Source organism: Salvia hispanica, chromosome 1 (assembly GCF_029641045.1).
Source record: "Salvia hispanica isolate PSC_SH4W2 chromosome 1, Shi_PSC_v1, whole genome shotgun sequence".
NCBI classification, from domain to species: domain Eukaryota; kingdom Viridiplantae; phylum Streptophyta; class Magnoliopsida; order Lamiales; family Lamiaceae; genus Salvia; species Salvia hispanica.
Window position 1 is genome coordinate 63212129 of NC_142692.1, and position 20488 is coordinate 63232616.

General features: G+C 34.7%; 4 protein-coding genes and 1 pseudogene across 4 annotated transcripts; 2 read left to right on the forward strand and 3 right to left on the reverse strand.

Moving 5' to 3' along the window:
- The first annotated feature begins 857 nt into the window (after positions 1–857).
- Positions 858–2857, forward strand: LOC148934347 (uncharacterized). Its single transcript, XM_089063475.1, has 2 exons — positions 858–1325; positions 2354–2857. The coding sequence occupies exons 1-2, from the start codon at positions 1233–1235 to the stop codon at positions 2744–2746; spliced, it is 486 nt and encodes a 161-aa protein (XP_088919601.1). The 5' UTR covers positions 858–1232; the 3' UTR covers positions 2747–2857.
- Positions 2858–4325: 1468 nt separating this feature from the next.
- Positions 4326–6194, forward strand: LOC125218231 (binding partner of ACD11 1-like). Its single transcript, XM_048119864.2, has 5 exons — positions 4326–4780; positions 4891–4994; positions 5073–5148; positions 5265–5348; positions 5446–6194. The coding sequence occupies exons 1-5, from the start codon at positions 4703–4705 to the stop codon at positions 6007–6009; spliced, it is 906 nt and encodes a 301-aa protein (XP_047975821.1). The 5' UTR covers positions 4326–4702; the 3' UTR covers positions 6010–6194.
- On the reverse strand, positions 6096–7290 carry LOC125220248 (cyclin-SDS-like; annotated as a pseudogene).
- A 298-nt stretch (positions 7291–7588) lies between these two features.
- LOC125220247 (uncharacterized) lies at positions 7589–9170 on the reverse strand. Its single transcript, XM_048122407.2, has 2 exons — positions 8697–9170; positions 7589–8580 (listed from the first exon to the last, which is right to left on the reverse strand). Exons 1-2 carry the CDS (start codon positions 9168–9170, stop codon positions 7603–7605), a joined length of 1452 nt encoding a protein of 483 aa, XP_047978364.1. The 3' UTR covers positions 7589–7602.
- A 7541-nt stretch (positions 9171–16711) lies between these two features.
- Positions 16712–17902, reverse strand: LOC148934348 (F-box protein At2g23160-like). Its single transcript, XM_089062276.1, has one exon. It carries the CDS (start codon positions 17900–17902, stop codon positions 16712–16714), a length of 1191 nt encoding a protein of 396 aa, XP_088918402.1.
- Between the last annotated feature and the right edge of the window lie 2586 nt (positions 17903–20488).

Below are 20488 nucleotides of genomic sequence, written 5' to 3' on the forward strand. Positions count from 1 at the left end.
AACCTGCTGCATCCTAGAGCTTTTGTCGCGTTTGGATAATGGACTATCTCATGATCATGGTTGATTTTCCATTACTGCCTGAATCAAAACTTGCTATTGCTACTGATTGATTCCATCATCTGCTTGAATTTTTTTCTGATTTTGATGCTAAGTTTGTGTCAAATCCTCTGTTTTCCCCGAGTTGATGATGCGAAGAGATAATAAGTGATTGTTGTATTCATTGGCAAGAAAATGACAGTAATGTTTGGTGATATATGTGATGTCAACATTACAATATTGTTTTTCTTTCTTCATGCCTATTGAAAAGTACTAATCACATGCTCCTTTCTGCCTTGTTTGTGGTAGTTATATAATTGTAGAAATGAGAGGGTTATCATTGGGACGCTCAACTACATACTCCGATGACTCACGGCCACTTGGTTCTTTAGAGTTGGTGGACGAGAATAGTGACGAGGAGTATTCAACCGCTGCTAACGTTGAAGTAGAAGGTAGAGATGCAGCCACTAAAAATGCTAAAAATTCAAAAAAAGATGGATATAAGAGGGACGCAAGAGGCCGGATATATGTACAACTTAGGGATGGAACGTACGTGCTCATTTAATTTTATGCATTCATTATATTATTTTTTAAGTTACTAATTGTATATTAATATACAGATTGCGTCCGACTGGTGTAGTAGCCAACATATGCAATAAGGCTTTCAAGCACATAGTTGATCCGGGAGGATACAGCCAGGCAAAGCTTTCGGAGGAATATATTAACCATTATTGGAAAGAATTTGAGGTCAAATTGTGCATTTTATATTTATAACTCAGTTATCATAAATTATTTAATACTTTATTATTTTGCAGAAAGATGCCAACTGCGAAGCTTATGATCAAGTGGAATGCAAGAAAGCTTTTCACAGTCAGTGCAAAGCTAGGTACGGTGATTACATTGGTTATAAAAGAAAGACAATGAAGAAACCGGCCTATTTCACGGATGCCCAGTGGACGACATACACCGATGCCTGGCAGCTTCCTGAGAATATTAAGGTTTCTGAGAGGTGCTCGAGAAATCGTAGACAAGGGCGTGCGAAGGCCTTTGGAACACATTGTAATGGTTGTATTCCATTTGAAGAGACAGTTGAAATAATGGTAAAATTTATATTGTTCTAGTTTGATTTCTTTCCTTTTTTGATTATATTTTTAATCCTTTTTAATGTTTTGCAGACAGAGGAAAATGACGGGATAATGCCTCCATTTGTAGATATCTTTGGTAGGACTCACACATTCAAAACAAAAGATTCACAAGGCCTGGTTTCTGAACGCGCAACACAGATTCGTGTAAGTTTAATCTTAATTTGACTAATTTGACAGTAAAAGATCAGATGATTCAGTAATGTGCATATGCTTGAAACCAGCCTACTTAGTGTATAAATGCAGGTTTTAGCTTCTCTTCCTTTTATATGCATGCTAGTGGTATTAATAACCTTAGATGGCCTCCATTCCATGGCAATGTTCTGCTTTCCTCATTGTTTTTCCAACTTTTTAGTGGATTGTTTTGGTTAGTTCATACCGTCAAAACCCCACTGCATTAGAAGATGTATGATCTCACAATTATCAAGCTACAAAGAGTAAAGAGTAAAAGTATATGATAGAGAAAGGGAAAGATATAATCAGATGGTACATTCTGACTTGGATTAATTTCTTAGAACTACATGATAATAGGTATTCTGAGTTAGCATTTATCCTATTGTTTAGTAGTAGCTTTAGGGAAAGCATCCTTGAAAATGGCAGAATCATAAGACTTATTCATCGTGTGATTCTCATGCCAGAATCATAAGACTTATTCACGACACATAGAATTCTGCCTTGAATGTGGGTAATTCAGCAATCCAATATGGTTATGATTATATTAGGCTCTCCGGTAACTAATTCCTTTAGACGCTACAACCTCAGATTTGGTTATGATGTAGGACTTAGAAAACAAGAATACTGAAGATTACCTTGGACTTGTTATGACATAGAATTACCATTTGCGTAGCAAACACTAATACTGAAGATGATCTTGGACTTGGTTAGGATGTAGAATTACCATCTGCGTAGCAAACACGAATACTGAAGATTACCTTGGACTTGGTTATGCCGTAGAATTACCATTTGCGTAGCATCCTTGAATTATCTTGTCTTGTTGAACATTATACATGTGTACAGAATATTTGTGGAACTTGCTGTGAAACTTGTCAGTTTGTTGTGAAACTGTTTTGCAGTGAAACTTGTCAGTTTGTTGTGAAACTTGTCAGTTTGTTGTGAAACTGTTTGTTTGCTCACCTGCTTATAGTAGTATCTAATTTGTGTTTGCTTGTTGGAAGGATGATGTTAGGACAAGGGCAGAAGAATTAAGAGCCGAAGGGGTTGAGAATCCGGATTTAGATGCCATTTTCTTGGAGCGTCATGGGAAGGTGAAGAAGAGAAAGCAGATTCCTGGGGCAGGAAGTGCAACAAAATTATACTTCCCATCAGCTACATCAGCATATGCATCTGTACGCTCAACCGACATCGATCCTAGCAAGATGGACGAGCTGATCGAGCAACGACTTGAAGAACAACTTAAAGAAGAGCGGGAGAAAATGCATGCCGAGATGAATGAGAGAGAGAGAAAAATTAAGGAAGCGAATGATATGAATATGGAAATGATGAAGGAGCAGATGAAAGAACAGATGAAAGAAGAGATGAGGAGCTTGTTCAGTGAAAAATTTGGTTAAATATAGATTTAGACTTGCATTTTGAATTGATCAACTTTGAGAATTTTGGTGAAATATAGATTTAGACTTGCATTTTGAATTGATCAACTTTGTGAAACAATTGAATTCTTGTAATCCATTGGGCTTTTCAATTAGTTTATTTTATTTCTAGTTTTGGTTTAATGTCATTTTAATTTCATTGAATTAACAATTAAAATGAAGCTGAAATAATAAAAAAAAAATATGAAAAAATAATGAAATTCGTGAATATGAATGAAATGTACAATTCTAGCACCAAATTGTGCTAGGAGTTTTGAAATGCAGTATTCCAAGCACCAAATTGTGCTAGGTTTTGTTTCTTGAATCACATTACTCCGAGCACTAAACTATGGTAGGATTCTGAGACGCATTATTCGAGCACACATTGGTGCTAGGAAGAGCATTATTCCGAGCACACATTGGTGCTAGGAGAGCATTATTTCGAGCACACACTGGTGCTAGGAAGAGCAGAGGAGTTGACCAAGTTTCCTAGCACGTTTCGAGTGCTCGGAAATATTTGAGTTTTGCTCGGATAGGCGCTTGGAAATAATTCCGAGCGAGCAAATTACTAGCACCCTATGTGCTCGAAAATGTGCTCGGAAACCTCTATTTTTCCTAGCACTTTGGGGTTATTCCTAGCACTTCGGTGCTAGGTAAACGCGCGTTTTTTTGTAGTGAGAAACCACCCACCAATCCCAAAAACAGGTCAAGACAGGCTATTTTGATGTTGATACATGACTAAATTTTGAGTTGATTTTTTTATAAATACACTACCTCTCAGTAATATTGTTTTAATTTTTTTCTGAACTTTATTTTCTAAATTTTACTTTAATTAGTAATAAAATCAAAACTATTGTGGTAATTAAAGCCGGCTAATAAGATTGAGATTGGGTAATCAATTAGTAACAATCAATCAACAATTTCAGTCTATTTGTTCTTACTACTTTTTGCATTTGTCAAATTAAGACAAATTTGTCAAATAAGGAAGAGGAGACGTTTAGAATCCTTCCTTCTTCAGCAATGTGAATTTTTATTTACTGTACTATTTTTAAAAATTATTTTAAATTAAAATGGGCATGGTCGTTTTCACTGTGGTATGCTACATCAGTTTTGATTTTATCATTTAGAAAAAAAAGGATAAAATTATGTGATGATCGAGAATCAAGGTCTCTGATTCATATGAAAATACCAAGTGATAGAAGTAAAATATTTACAGACAGAGTACGTTAATGTATATCATGATCGATATCGATTATATGGGTTTTTGAAAGCAAATTGAAATGCAGGAGTAGACGAGTAGTAGTATTTCTTTAAAATAACAATACTATTAAATTTTATTATAAACGAGATGTGATTGATTTGAATGTCTCTTCCTTTTTGTAGATAATTTCTAGTATTTGCTAATACTAATTAAAATCTTTTAAAAAATTGACAAAATATGTTTAGTTTAAATTTAATCGCCTAACCTTTTTCATCCTTGCAATTTTTACCGTGGCCATTGAATTATCAATTCTCTAATTTGAAGCTCACTTTTTCTCCTTCAGATTTATAAATTTCATGTAACACTAAAATATCAGTATTGAACCAAAGTTTATAGGAATGATAGCAGAAGGGATTCTCAAGATCATTTCATATGTAGCAGATCAGATGATTCAGATCAATCCCCCTTTCACTTTCTATTTCTTGCACCAGTAATTTTTAGTTCTTGAACAGATCATTCGGAATGTTAATGCCTAAGGCATTGAAATAGCCCTTTTTTGTGCTGCATTTGAACATTTCATGCGTTGGTTTGCAATGAACATGCATGTGGCTAAGGAAGAATCTGCATTTCTTTAAATTGTTGTGCAATTGTAAAATTCTCTCTAGAGATCCAATCCAGTTTTTGAAACACCTATATATGGAAATGTAACAATTAGGCTACGTTAATGTGCACAATTGATGGATCGTGCCGAAGCAATAGAAGGAGAATTGCAGCCAACTTCTCCTAGCTGGACGATCGACGTTTCAGATTCAAATGTGAGGTTTATGTCCTCACACAAATCGCACTTGTTTTAGCTATAACTATAACCTTAGTTTTGTAATTCACTAGAGATCAGATATTCTTACATTATATCCAATATCGACAGGTTAGGACGATTAAGGTCAGCAATGTCTCGCTACATGTGTCCGAACGCAATATATTTGACTTCTTTACCTTTTCTGGGAGCATAGTTTATATTGAGATGCAGAGGTCAGTGTTTCTTGGGCTTGTAGCGTTGTCAAATAATAGCTACGTGTGTGGTTGACACGAGTAATGTTAATTCTTCAGGGAAAGTAAAGCAACTCAGGTTGCTTATATCACCTTCATGGATTCTCAGGGAGCAAGCAGAGCTGCAATTTTGAATGTGAGCATTACTATTCATTTTATGGATCAGCGAAACTAGCAATGATTTGTTGATGAAAGGCTGATCCCTTTATTTTAAGATGGTAACTGAGTATATTCAGATAAATCAAATTTCAGGGATCCAAGTTAGCTGATCTCTATGTGTCAATAACGCTGATTAAGAATTATCAACTGCCTCCAGATGCTGCTTCCCTCACATCAGTAAGTTAACTCTACTCACAAATAAATCGAAAAAAAAACTATAGATGGCATTTTGCAATCTAGTAACTTGTGCATTTGATGTTTCCTTCCATTGAAGCCGCCCAAGTCGAGTGCTGTGAAGAAGGCTGAGGATGTGGTGAGCACCATGCTAGCTAGGGGCTTTGTCTTGGGAAAGGATAGTCTCAAAAGGGCAAAGTCATTTGACGGGAAGCACAAATTGACAGTACACGCCTTGGCTACCGTTGCTTCCCTAGACCGAAGTTTTGAGCTGAGCAAGAAGCTAAGAGTGGGCACAGCTGTAGCAAACGAGATGGTGAGAGAAATGGATGAGCTGTTTCAAGTATCAGATATTACAAAGTTCGCTTATTCAGCTGTTGAGGTTACCGCCAGCAGTGCAGGATCTGTCATCAAGGGCAATAGCTATGTCTTGACCGGAGCTTCGTGGGTCACTAATGCATACATAGCCATCACAAAGGCGGTCGAGGATGTAGGGGTGATGACAATGCAGAAGGTGGAGAGCGTTGAGGAGGAGGAGGAGAAGAGGAAGAGCCTAGGGAAAGAGGGCGATGCAATATATTCCCAATTCATCAACGCCAGTCGTTACAACTCGTCACCAGCTCTTCCGGTCAGTTCAGCTGATGTGAGTAGCAAGCATCTATAGTTAGTTTGAGTTTTCCAGAACAAAAATTGAAGATTGCGTGATTACATACCTACCAAAACAATGACAGCGTGTTAAATGTACTGCAATTACATTTGGTAACTGGTAACTGGTTTATGATCAGTTGAAAAGAATAAGATCACCCTACAGTTTATCAGGGGATTCTTACAGTAGAGTAGGAATTCTATGTGTTGCTTACAAATTCTATTTGAATTTACAATCGTGCTCGTATTGGATGTTTATGATGATCGGTATACATACAATATAACAAATACCTTAATGCATTCTGGTAAATCTTTATGGCCGAGTGGGAGGAAGCATCTTGCTCAGTTGCAATTGAAGCAATAATAACAAGTGCAGCTGCCACCGTTGATGGCAAGTAGCAAAGCTGCTGGTGTCCCATCAGGTGAGTACTGCAAGGCATTTGGCTGTCTTCTCCACGTTCTCGTTAGCTTTTGCATCTTTAAGGTAGAACCTGTGCACATTGAAAGTCGAAACAGCCTGAGAAAACACTCATTTGCATCCAAGAGTAAACTGATGTAAGGACAAGTAAAAAAAGATCTGCATCTAAATTTGAAGGTTATACACTGAAAGCAATTGGAGAAGCCATGTACTCGTATGTACCAAAGGAAGTTGTACACGGTGGGAAGGAAGCATTTGAAGTTGAGGACTTCCTGCACTAGCCACTCCATAGCCACCACTTCACACCGGGCATATATAGTCCCACCGACGTAAAATGACTTCTTCCAGACACTGATACAGATATTATTCAAGTTAGAAGTCCATAGCAATGCTGAAGTTTCCAAAGCAATTTTGCAGACGGCCACACATATACATAGATAACACAGTAACAAATCTGTACCAGTTGTAGGGTTGATTTTCTTCAAGCCTGGTGGCTAAAGTGAGGAACGCAATGCCAGCAATCTGAAACAGAACCTCCAAAAAGTCTAAATCATTTCCCTACCAAATTAGACCAATACTTTCTCCTCAGCAATTTCACTATGGAGGATATAATGAAAACAAAAGACCTCAACAATCCAGTGTAGCATTTGCAAGCGTTGTTGAATGACTAGGTCTCTGTAGGAAGTATCATTACAGTATTCCTCTGCATAATCGTGCACATATATATTCTTGCCTCCTCTCTCTCATCCTCATCATCCTGAAGCTTTCTTCATCTTCGACCTCCAACACCATCGCGTCGTTCGCGGCTAGAAACTTCACATTCGAACTCTTCAAATTCAAGTCTCTGTTCGTTACTGAACACGATGATGACTCTGCTCGCATTAATCCGCCGCCGCGAATTCCCCAATCTACCCGAAACCGAATGCCGTCGATTAAATAATTCGGAACTCACATTGATTACATCCGAATTATGATCGATCTTCAAGGTAAAGGTCGATCTGCAGAACTGCTGTTTAAATTGACTTCCAGAGGCGCAACTCCAGTTTTTGCTCCTCTTCTTCATATGATTCTTCACCACTATTCGTAACGGCGCCGATGGAGAACTGCTCCGAGCAAGCTAAATCGGATTTCTTCAGGCGGGCCTATGCATACGCAATGAATATTATCATCACCATCACGTTGTACCTCGCTTGCTCATTGCCCGTCTTCCTTCTTCTTCTTCTGCTTCTTGTTCACGCTCAAGTATCCGTGCGCAACAGCTTCTAGAACCCTCATCGTTGGAGGCCTACGCCTCGTGCTAAACCTTGTTTGGTTCGAGCTAGCATTGTTTTTGGAAGCGATGATATCTTGCTCAGCAGAAAAGGAGCCAGCCTCGGCCTCTGGAGGGAAGTTGAGGTCAATATAAAACTGAGGTTGTTGCTGCTGTTCAATGCTGTTGTTGCTAGTGGATGGCAATATATCAAGATTCTTGCTTACTTGATCTCGAGTGGTGCGTTTCTTGTGCACATCAGGGGAAGTCGCACGAGCTTCTTCATCCGCGGCATCAGTCCTTTCTCGACTAATCTCTGCTGCAGATGGGAAGGTTCTGAATTCGACTACCTTCCCATCTGGGAGGCCTGTATCCACAACAGTGACAGAAAAACTCTCATCATTACTCAATCCACATTGTTCTGCTTCTTGGTCGAGCTCCAGCAGGGCAGGCTCTTGAGAAACTTTTCTCAACACATCAGCCACAGTATTAAAATATTGATCACCTCTCACCAAATCTCTCCTCGAAAATCTCTTCACTCCGGGAATAAGAAAAACTAGGCTAGGACTTGCATTTGAACTAGCAACGTCTCGGTAGTTCGTGGCCTCCTCTGAATGCCAACCACTTGCTAGCAGACGCGGCCAGACTGCCTCCCAGAACAGATCATTCGATCTGGCCTTGCTCAGTCGGTGCTCTCCACTCAACAAGCTCGATATCTCAGCTGTTGTAAGTGAGGTATAAACCTTCTCTGATGGCATATCATGGCCGCGTGCCTTTGAGTGCCGCGTAGCCATTGCAGTGAGATCTTGATGCTTTCTCCCAATGCCAACGGCTTCCACGAGCAACTCTGTACCAATCATCGCCTTCAAACGGAAGGCATACTCTGCCACTGATATCTTTTCATTCTCAAATGATTTAGAAACCTAGAAAGAAAAAATCAGCACAAAAGTGCACTAAATGAGCACATTTCTGCACTATTTGGAATTCAATCAAGTAAAAACGCAGATATTTAGATGAAAACATCAGCAATTATAAGTACCTCCAATAGAGCATTCCGAGACTCCTCCTCGACTCTTGGTAGCACCCTAGATAGAAATTCTTGCAGCCTTAGCCCATAAAACAATCCCCGGCCTAATTTGCATCTCTTGTGCTTAGCGCTGAACCATCTGCGATACTCCGGTGAAGAGTAGAACGCCCCATAGTAGTACGACTGCACAGCTAACATATCCTTCGTCCCAACAAATTTCTTTATCTCGACAAAGTTCTTTGCAAATATGTACAATCCAACAAGGAAACAGCCCTTCTCAGCTTCAGACCAGCATTCATCACATATTTCAGGCACCATACAACTGCGCTCGTCTATTTCATCCATTCTACTCATACCAGTGTTTGAATCTCCGCGAAACTGAGGCAGTTCAGCCTGATATTCATCCCCAACTCGAGGTGCGATTTTTGGCTCCCCAAACGAATCATACAACGAGGATGCAACTTGATTCTCCATACAATTAGTCATCTGTCAACTAAAGATGCATCAGTTTGTGCAATATCAAAATTAAAATTAGAATGCTAGTGCAATAGCAAAATTAGAATGCTTGTGCAATATCAAAACTCAATCAAGAATAAACATTAAGTCAATCCATCATAGCTTAGACACATAATCATATACATATGATCAAAATCAAATCACCATGATTCCCAAAACAGATAACAATGTACTAGAAATTAAAGAATGAGCTCTTTACACAATGCCCAATTAAGAAGTTAGTATTACCAATAAAATAACGAATGTGGATTAATTATGCATAATATATGTTAGAACTTAGAAACATGCGAATAAATTAGTACTTAAATTAGAACCGTTATTTGACCTATTTTGTAGACTAAGAATAAAAATATATAAGTCCACTTGCACGAACGCGCAGGAACATGCACGGATGTGTTCGTGCGTGCGATAGAGAGCGATATACATAATTACAGACATGCTTATAACTTTGTGCATTGATTCATTAATTTGTGACAGTAGATTGTGATTTTCGTGCATCTTTTAAGTAATGATTCATAAATTGTGAACCAATATGAAAAGAATCCAATTGTGATTATTAATAAAAATGAAATATAGATGACAAATGAATATAACAGTTGGAAAAATGAGTTGCCTCACGAATGTGCAACAATTAAAAAACAATGTGATTTTTCGCAGGCAGAAAGAATTACTATGAGTTAGAATTGAAAAGGAAAATAATCAACTTATAATACTTGGTGTAAATTCAAATAAACAACTAATAAATTTGACTAATGAAGTGCGTGTAAACAAAGTGAAAAAAAATAGTCAACTTACCATCATCGAATGGTCTAATTGGTATTGAAACAATTTTTCAACCAAAAGACTATAAAGCAACATTTTAAAATGTGTTTTCAGTCTTTAGTCAAAGTAATAGTTATCTAATTCAAACAAACGAAAAAAATTAAATAATTTGTGTCCGGGAGGAAAAACAATTTTATTGTAAGACATAATATGACCTAATGGCTGCTATAAGATTGTCTAAAACTCTAAATTGACTTAAATAATATTGGGGGCCTTTATTGCCATGTGAAAAAAATTAGTCAACTTACCATTAGCGGATGGTAAATAGTAGTAGTAGTAGTAGTAACAATTTTATCTAATTCAAATGAACGGCAAAAAATAATTATCTAATTCAAATGAACGGGAAAAATAATAAAATGATTTGCGTGTGTTAGAGAAGAGAATCGCTTTAAGCAACTATGAGTCTATGATAATTAGGATATGTAATTCGGTTTAATATTAATAAAATGCAAATACACTCGGTTGAGTAGGTGCACGCACGATGCACGCATAAAGAATCTTTATTAACAGCTCAGAAAATTCTTTTACACATTTTTTCGAGTGAGGATTTTCTCAATTGGCTTAGGTTAGGAGTATTGTTTCTTATGATTTTTCTAATTATTATATATATTTATATCTCTTACCCCCTAAATCCAACCCAAAAAACTATGTGTGTTTACATATAATAAAATAAAAATCACGCTCATCAAAACTAAAATCATTCTACCACGCTGAAAATTCGATTCAATTTTATTGAATAAAATTTAACCGAGATCCAAAATTCACACATTTTCTAAAGAGAAACGTTTTTTCACAAGTAAATCAAACTAAAAAATATTGATCCTCGATGAAATATAAGTACTCAATATACATACAACTCAAACCTGACTAGTTTGTGACTTGAATCGACTCTTTTCAACTTTTGCTTATCGTCAGATAGAGCTATATTTGTTAGGGAGAGAGAGAGGGGGGGTGATGCTTTTAATGAAAATGGAATAAAAAGGAAAGAAAGGTAGGTCTTTATAGAGCGACTGAAAAGGGATCGAAAAATAAAATGTAATTAATAAATTTTTGTGGCTAAATAAAAATAAGTAGTAGAAAACTATAATACGAGGACATTTTGTCAAATGGATTAGTTGACTTCTAACAAAATTTAAAAAATAAATATTTGTCACTGTTATAGTTGTAACGTGATCGGAAGAAATTTATTTATATATATAGTCAAAAGAAAAAAATACATAAAAGTTTACTATCCTAGGTAAATTTTATAGAAACTTTTATTTAATAAGACAAAAATATTCTTTATGATGCCACTATTACCTGTATGCATCTTTTAACTTATTTCAAAATATACTTTTAAATAATTTAAATTATTCAATAATTTCAGTAGAAGGTGACTTTATAATGTTTTCACCTTCAACAAACTATAAACTCGTAGCCCATTGGGCTTACACTATATGCATAAAATAAGAAAAAAACCCATAAAAGAATGTGAAGCTTTATGGGCCCAATAGATATATAGCGTAAAAAGATACTTTTGCACGCATTTTCATCGGTAGTAACACAAATTATTTTCTAATTTAAACGAACCACGAAATTAATTAAATGATTTGCGTGTGAGAGAGAAGAGAATTGCATTACAAGGTATAAATCTAGTTATTGCAACCACATAGGATGTGTATTTAATGATAATAAAATTAAAATGTGAATACACTTGGTTGAATAGGGTACACACGATTCACGCGTAAAGAATCTTTACTAACAGGTCTGAAAATTATTGCGCAAACTCTCTCGAGTGAGGATTTTATCTTCTGGCTTAGGTTAGGAGTTTTGATTCTTATGATTCTAATCTTACCCCTAAATAAAAATCATGTTCATCAAAACTAAAATCATGAACGAAAATTCTACCACGATAAAAATTCAGTATGATTTTACCAAATAAATTTTAATCAAGATCTAAAACTCATGCATTCTTTAAAGGTAATTGACTTTTCACAAGTAAATCAAATTGAAAAACTATTGAACCTCAATAAATATAGAGTAAATCAATATACATACAACACGAACCTGGCTGGTCTTCTTAATTAACGAACACAATTTGTGATTTGAATCGACTCTTTTCTACTTTTGCTTATCACCGGAAAGAGCTACGCGGAGTATTTTAGGAGAGAGAGTAACGGGCGATGCTTTTAATGAAAATGGAAGAAAAAAAGAAATAAACGGTAGGTCTTTATAGAATGACGAAAGAGGGATCGAAAAAATAAAATGCAATTAATGGCTTTTTTGGTTAAATAAAAATAAGTTATAGAAAATTATAATAGCAAATAGTATATTTTATTTAATGGATTAGTTGTCTTCCAACAAAATCACCAACATAAATATTTATTGTTGTTAAAGGTGTAATATGATTGGGAGAAATTTATATATAGTCAAAAGATAAAAAAGTACTTATATGAGTTTACTGTCCTTAAATTTTGTAGAAACTTTTATTTAATAAGAGAAATATATTCCTTATGATGCGAGTATTACCTTACTTATATGCATCTTTTAACTTATTTCAAATATCCTTATAAGTAATTCTGAATATTTAATAATTTAAGTAGAGACGATTTTAATTATTTTATAATGTTTTCACCTTCAACCAAACCTGCAGCTCATTGGACTCATACACTATAAGCTACGAACAAGAAAGAAAGCCCATTAAATTTACTTCCACACATCTAAAAGAAAGCCCATTAGCACATCTCTCCCTCATTTTAATTTTTTAGGGAAGAGCGACGCTGCTCATTTTAACATTTGTATAAAACAAACTTGATGTATATAACTTTCCATCTACTCCCTCCGTCCCACATAATTTGGGACACTTTGATCCGACACGGGTTTTAAGAAATCTAATGGAAAGTGAGTTGAAAAAGTTGGTGGAATGTGAGTCCTATTTTTAAAGTATTAGTTTTATAATAAAATGTGAGTAGTAATGAGTTAGTGGAATATGAGGTCCACTATAAAAAATGGTAAAAGTGAAATGAGACAAACTATGTGGGACGGCCTAAAATGAAATACTGAGTCAAATTATGTGGGACGGAGGGAGTAGTATACTATACGTATTTTAATGTAAAATAATAAAGTAAGAAATTTATAGAAAAATTAATTAGAGAGAAATTTATCATATTATATAAGGATTATTTTGGGTAAATAATAATTACGTGTGGCAAAAAACTCTATCAACCCCACCCCAAATAAAGATGTTTTCCCATAATTTAATTTCCTTCACACTAGCAAAATTTTAAAAGGAGTGGGGGATAAACAAACTTTACCTGATAATTTAAACACACCGTCCCTCATTATATTTAATAAATAAAGAGGAAATAAGTGGGCAAAGAGATGAGATCCATTAATCGGGGGTGAACAAAATGTCTGAAATCTGATTCAAAGTAAATTAAAATTTAAGCTTTGATTTGGATTTTTTGATTTTTAGGTTCGAATTAGATTTTTAAAAATTTAGATAATACTGGATCAGATATTTTAAAATGAATCCAAAATATATTTATATACGTACTACTATTATAAAATGAATATAAAAAAGTGAACCTCATATTTCAATCTATTATTATTTGCATTTCTTAAAACTCTTGTCAACATCGAACATGATTCCTATTGTAAGAAAGAGGGAGTATATAATAAAATATACTCTATCTATCTTTTAAAAATACTCCTAGTAACTATTTCTATTTTGGTCTATCCTCTAAAGATATCAACTAATCCTTTAGTCCTATAGAGTTTGTCTCATTAAAGTCATTTGACGGGAAGCACAAATTGACATTACACACCTTGGCTAACGTTGCTTCCCTAGACCGAAGAGTTGGGCTGAGCAAGACGCTGAGCATGGGGACAGCTGCAGCAAACGAGATGGTGCGAGAAATGGATGAGGTGTTTCAAGTATCAGATATTACAAAGTTCGCCTATTCGCCGTGGAGGATACAGCCAGCAGTGCAGGATCTGTCATCAAGGGCAATAGCTATGTCTTGACTGGAGCTTCGTGGGTCACTAATGCATACATAGCCATCACAAAGGCGGTCGAGGATGTAGGGGCGATGACGATGCAGAAGGTGGAGAGGGTTGAGGAGGAGGAGGATGCAATATATCAATGCCAGTCGCTAAACTCGTCACCAGCTCTTCCGGTCAGTTCAGCTGATGTGAGTAGCAAGCATCTTTGATTGGTTTGAGTTTTCCAGAACAAAAATTGAAGATTGCTTGATTACATACCGACCAAAACAATGACAGCGTGTTAATTGTACTGCGATTACATGTGGTAACTGGTTTATGATCAGTTGAAAAGAATAAGATCACCCTACAGTTTATCAGTGGATCCTTACAGTAGAGTAGGAATTCTATGTGTTGCTTACAAATTCTATTGGATGTTTTCAAATAAAGGACCTTCCGCTTCTAGCATATTCTGAGCTAAACAAGTTAAAAAAATTGTAGGAAGTTTAAGAATCGGAGGGTGTATCTCTTACTTTTATGAAATATATTAATTTTATAATAAAATATGAATAAAATGAGTTAAAAATATTAGTAAAAAATAAGAGTGTTAATTAATTGGGGATGGACAAAACAAGGGGATGGACAAAACAAGAAAATTGGTGCCATTTAATAGGGGATTGAAGGAGTATAAAACTCAGTTGTCCTTACTGCGACGTTTGAGAGCATCTGTAGCGGTGCTCACTGCTGTGCTCTTGCCGACGGCATGACCCTGCTCTTAGCTAAGAGCACCGCCGTGCCGACGGCAAGAGCACTAGCAGCCGACGTGGCATGCTCTGATTGGCCGTTGGTTTATCATTTTTTTTGTTTTTTAATTTGAAAAAATCTGAAAATTTCAGATTTCTTAAAAAAATATTTTCCCACTTCCCAATAAAATATATCCATTTTTTCCACACTTTTATTTTATTTTTTCATTATTTTTATCCCAAAATTCACACTTTCATCTTTTAAATACCTTCATTTTAACACAAAATCACACTATTCCTAACAACTCTCTCAACCTCAATATTTAGGATTTTAATTATGTATAATTTTTAATTTTTTAGTAATTTTTAATAGCATTTTGGGTATTTTAATGTATTTTAATATTGTGGAAATGTTTTAATTTAAATTGAATAATAGAATGGTGAGACCCTTGAGCATACTCTTGCGAAAGAGCATGGATGTGGGTTTTGTACTCTTGCGGAAGAGCATGGAGTGAAAAATGAATAAAAGTGGGTTCGAGCCCACGTGGCAAGAGCATGGGTGAGGATGTTCCGAACAAGGAGAAAATATTCAGTGGTCCTTCCACACCAAAGTGTCATGATGGGGTGGTGTACTCAACCATTTAATTTTTGACAAATGAAAAAATAAATGACTAGACATGCCAATTAATATAGTTATTTTTAGAAGATATTCATTACTCTTAAATTCTTAATTCTTAAAATATGAAAATTGTCAATATTTTGTCTTCTTATAGACTTATAGTATATATAAATATATTGACACACTTATATAGTTATAATTTAATTTTTATTTTTACATTAAGTTACTGAGTAAATATATAACCTATTTAATGCATTAAAATCCTACAAAATTTATTAAACCAAATTTACGTAATATTGTATAATTTTATAATCTAAAAATTGCTAGTAATATTTTTCCTCCTATGTATAAATATATTTACGTACTTAAATAGTTATAAGTTAGTTTTACATTCATATCAAGTTACTAAGTATATATAACTCTTTACATGCAATTAAAATTAGAAAAATTAAATTATGATCATACTTTTTGTTTGTGTGCATTTTCACTTACATATATATTTTTATGTAAAAACATATAATATAAAGAAAATTATAATCATAAAATTTAAATAATACTTTGTTAGTGTTTCACTCCGTCATTATACTTTTTTTTTTGCCAAAAGATGATGAATACATATAAAATATTATTATTATACATATAAGTATGTAGTGTATACGTAGGAGGCAAAAAAAATATTGATAATTTTAATATTAAGAATTATGCATTATTCTATAAAAGTGATTTAATGCATATCTTCTATAAATGTGATTTAATGAATATCTTCCTTAAATAACTCTATTAGTTGGCATGTCTAGTCATTTATTTTTCCATTTATCAAAAATTAAATAATTGAGTATACCACCTCATTATGACACTTTGGTGTGGAAGGACCACTGAATATTTTCTCCCGAACAAGTTGCTTTTTATTTAAGCAAAATTATTAGAAACAAGACAAGCAGAGCAAACGGTGCATTGTTGATAAATTGTTTGCCTGAGCTAGTAAAATAAACGAATAAATAAGTGTGATAGTATCATAAATTAACTCTTTCAAGCATGCAATTCATCCAATAAATATTTCATTTGTAAACAAAATACCAAGACTAAGAGAGAAGGTGAAATAGATGTAAGGATGAATGAAGCAGATTAGGAAAAATCAGCACGCATAAAAATGCCAACAACATTGAAAAACACAAAATGTCCTTGTAATCTCTAAAACACTGTATTCAGCCGAAAAATCCTAAAATTATCAAATCCTTTCCTTCGTATCCATGGCAGCATCATCGTTCTCACTGATCTCTTCTTTAGCCACTTTATCTCCAACACATAAGCTCGCTGCTGTCATCGATGGCGATTCCATCAGCCTTCTTATCGCCATCAATGTTGAATCAAAACAAAGATAAGGATCGGACATTGCAAATCCTCATGCTTTCGAGCGAGACAAAGCATGAAGTATAAGTAGTAACATTGGGCAAATTATAATAGGGAAGTCGATGTGGAAAAGGACTATATGTCTCACAAGTTCTTTTGACTTTGGAATAGATGAATACTCGTTCTTCACTAATGAATAATAAGTCTCCATTTGCCAAAACTTTAAGCGGAAAAGCTAAGTAGAGGATATCCGGAGTTAACTGGAAGCTAAACTCATATTCTTTTACCCAAGAATTTGTATCTCCATAGTTATTCATCATCCAAATAACAACAATCAAGCTATCCGTATTATCGCATAAACATAGCCGACCCTTCAAAATAAATATTCGATATAGTCCATAAAAGAATCTCGTAAATAATTTTTCACGAGGAGGTGGAGGAGCCGAAAAATTCATTAAAAAACGCTCTTCTAATACTTCTTCAGGAGGAGGTGGAGGAGCCGAAAAACTCATGAAACGCTCTGTTTCAAGATCAAAGCAACAAATTAAAATTTGTTTATCATAACCAGATACTAACCAGTGGAGATTTCCGTTCAAAAATAAAGCATAATCAAGAAGCTCGGGGCGGTGAGATATTTTTGAATACAATCTAGTGACAGGAGCAGCTTGTGGCGGCTGCAGGATGCTTCTCCATAGGTCTCCTCCTCCTAGAGTGTATATATGACATGATAGAGATTTACTTTCAACACATAAAACCTTATATTGTTGACTTAACTTGCTCACTCCAAATCCAATTATACATTTTGTAGCAGGCAAAGGAGGAAGCTCAATATACTCCTCAGTCATTGGATTGCATATAAAAAGAATATTGTGATAATTTTTCAATTCGTCCCACGCCAAAACCAAACCATCAGTTGAATCAATTACAAGACGCTTATGATCAAGATTTGAATACTGATTGTGAGAAGGAGGCAAACCGAATTGGAAAAGTAACTGGCATGCCTCATCACAGACTGCATACCCCATGACTCGATGACAGAAAACCATCGCCTGTTTCGGAAAATACGAGGATGCAAATGCATCCCCTTTTATCAAATTGCGCAATGATTTACAAACACAATTGCACTTCCCAATGCTTCTCCTCGGGAGTCTTGTCAGAATGTCTTCGACAATTTCTGACGGCAGATTACTCAACCGATCTTCCTTCATTGTTACGTGATGAAGGAAAGACGGAAACTACTTCTATATTAAAAATACGGCCATGTTTATAGACTATAAATAAATTCAAACCCTATCTTCGACAAGGAAACAAAATAATAAAAAAGATAAAATCTTGACAAAATAATCTTGACACGGAAACAAAATAATTTATCTCATAGGGAATAAGATGAACTTTGGCAATATAGTCTTGACATGGAAACAAAACAATTTCTCTCTTAAGGGAAAAAGATAAAATCATTTGTATTATTGCTTTTATTTTTCGTTTTCATTTCCTTTAAATTTGCAAATATATATTTAGAAAAACCAAATCGATTGGTTTCGAAATTAACTCAAATTGAATCTTGACATATTATTTGATCCAAAAAATCAATTATACTATTATGTAAAATAATTATGGAAAATTATATGGATATATTAATTCCCATGATTCAAGCTCATTGTTATCTACGTCCGAAAAAACATAAAGTAGGCGAAGAACTTAATTTCATCGACTTCCAGATTGACGGCGAATAGTCGGAACTGAGTTCAGAATCCGAAATTGCATAACAAATTCCCGACGAGGAGGAGTTATGCTCCTCTTCATATACGATGGGGGTTGCAGACGTTCACATTCACATGTTATGTTCGATTAATTTTATTGTAATATGCATTTCTATTAATTTTAGAATAAGAAAATAACTATAGAGACACTCTTTATTTTTTTATTGTTAATTCCAGTTCACTTACATTCGATTATGAATAAGAAAATAAGAAAATTTTGTTTTTGTCGTTGAGAGAAATAATAGTAAGTCATAAACGGTAAGTAGGTCGCACATTCAACTAACCCACTTCACTTACATTCGATTATGAAATCAATATAAAAAAATTGGACTACATATTTCATTAACTTTTTGAAGAACATGATTATTTATCTTTCTTAAAATTCATGTCTACACCAAATATGACTCCTATTATAGTATTGATATATCTAATTACATGTCTTTATGTCTTTCAAATATTTTAGTAGACGTGGGTGATGACATTAGGCCATCAGCATCCATGTCTCTTATCAATCTCTTAATCATCTCATCTCTTCACTATTTATGGGCCTCATTGTACTTTTCACCCTAACTCTTAACTAAAAGACAACACCTGCATCCCTCCATCTCTTAACAATCTCATCCCTTAACTATTCATTCAATTTTATTTTTTATTTTTATTTCCAACAAATTCAATTAATAAAAACACACTTTATCTAAATAGAAGAAAATTACAATTTAAAATCCTAAAAAAAATAAAAAAAGACATAATTTAAAATACTAGAAATTAAAAATTGCACACTTAAATTCAAAATCTCAAAACTCAAATCATAATAAAAATGGAGGCAAAGAAGCAGAAGAAGAAGTTCTCTAGTGACGATCATCTAACGGTTGCAAAATTTTTGTCCAAATGTGCTCTATTAGATCCTCCTGAAGTTGGGCGTGGGGGTAGAATCACGTGCCCTTGCCCGAACACACAACCGCTCTTGCAAAGACGGATGCACTCCACTACGAGGCGGACTACTTGCGGTAGGGCTTCTCGGAGATGAAGAATGTAGAGTGTTTGAGTGAGAATAGTGAGTTTTTTTTATGGTGGATAATTTGTGGGAATGATTTGGTATGTATAGAAGTGATTGGAGGCTTAAAAAATTAAAAATTTGAAAAAAACGGCTAGTATAATTTTTGAGATTTTATTTTTATTTTATTTTTAATTTTTGAATATTTTCTTAATTTAAAAAAAATAAAACAATTTTAACGGATGTAAACGACGCCCACTTGCGGGCCGACGAGTGGGCGTCACGGACGAACAGGAGCGCACCACGCCGCCAAGGCGCGTGGCGAGACATCTCGCCACCTTCCTCTTTCGGAAGAGACAAGAGACGAGATAGGGACGAGACAAAGCTTGCATCACTGTCTCTTATCCGTCTTGTCTCTGATAGACGAGATAGAGACAATGACGAGATGCGCTACAGATGCCCTTACTTCTTTTCATTACTAGCTGTTTTATTATAAAGAACTTTGTCCCAAAGAAGATGGAGCTACCATGATATCAATGTCTAATATGCTTTTACTACCAACGTAATACACCTTCCGTCCTAGTGGAATATTTTTATTTTGGTACGAGATTTTATGTAGTGTTATTTTATAAGTTAAGTGAAGAGAAAAAGGAAAAAGTTAGAAAGAATGATGTTTCTATTTTAAAACAATGTGTCATTAAAAATAAGAAATCTAAAGAAATAATTCATTTAGAATAAGACTGAGAGTATAATAATATGATCTTTGACTGTATATAAATTTTCAATCATGTGGAGTAAGAGTACCATGTAAAGTACTCTTAGTCTTCTTTTACGGTGACTGAATATAGTGATTAAATATAATTTATTAGTCTACTTTAACTTTACTAGACATGAAATCTCAACAATGTAAATCACGGAAATGCCAATTAGTTTCCAACCGGAAACTAAACTTATAATTATACAATAATTTTATTTATTTTCAAAAATTTTCAAGGCCCAAACATGTTTGCTCAGTCCAAATCAAATTGGGCTCTAGGGTT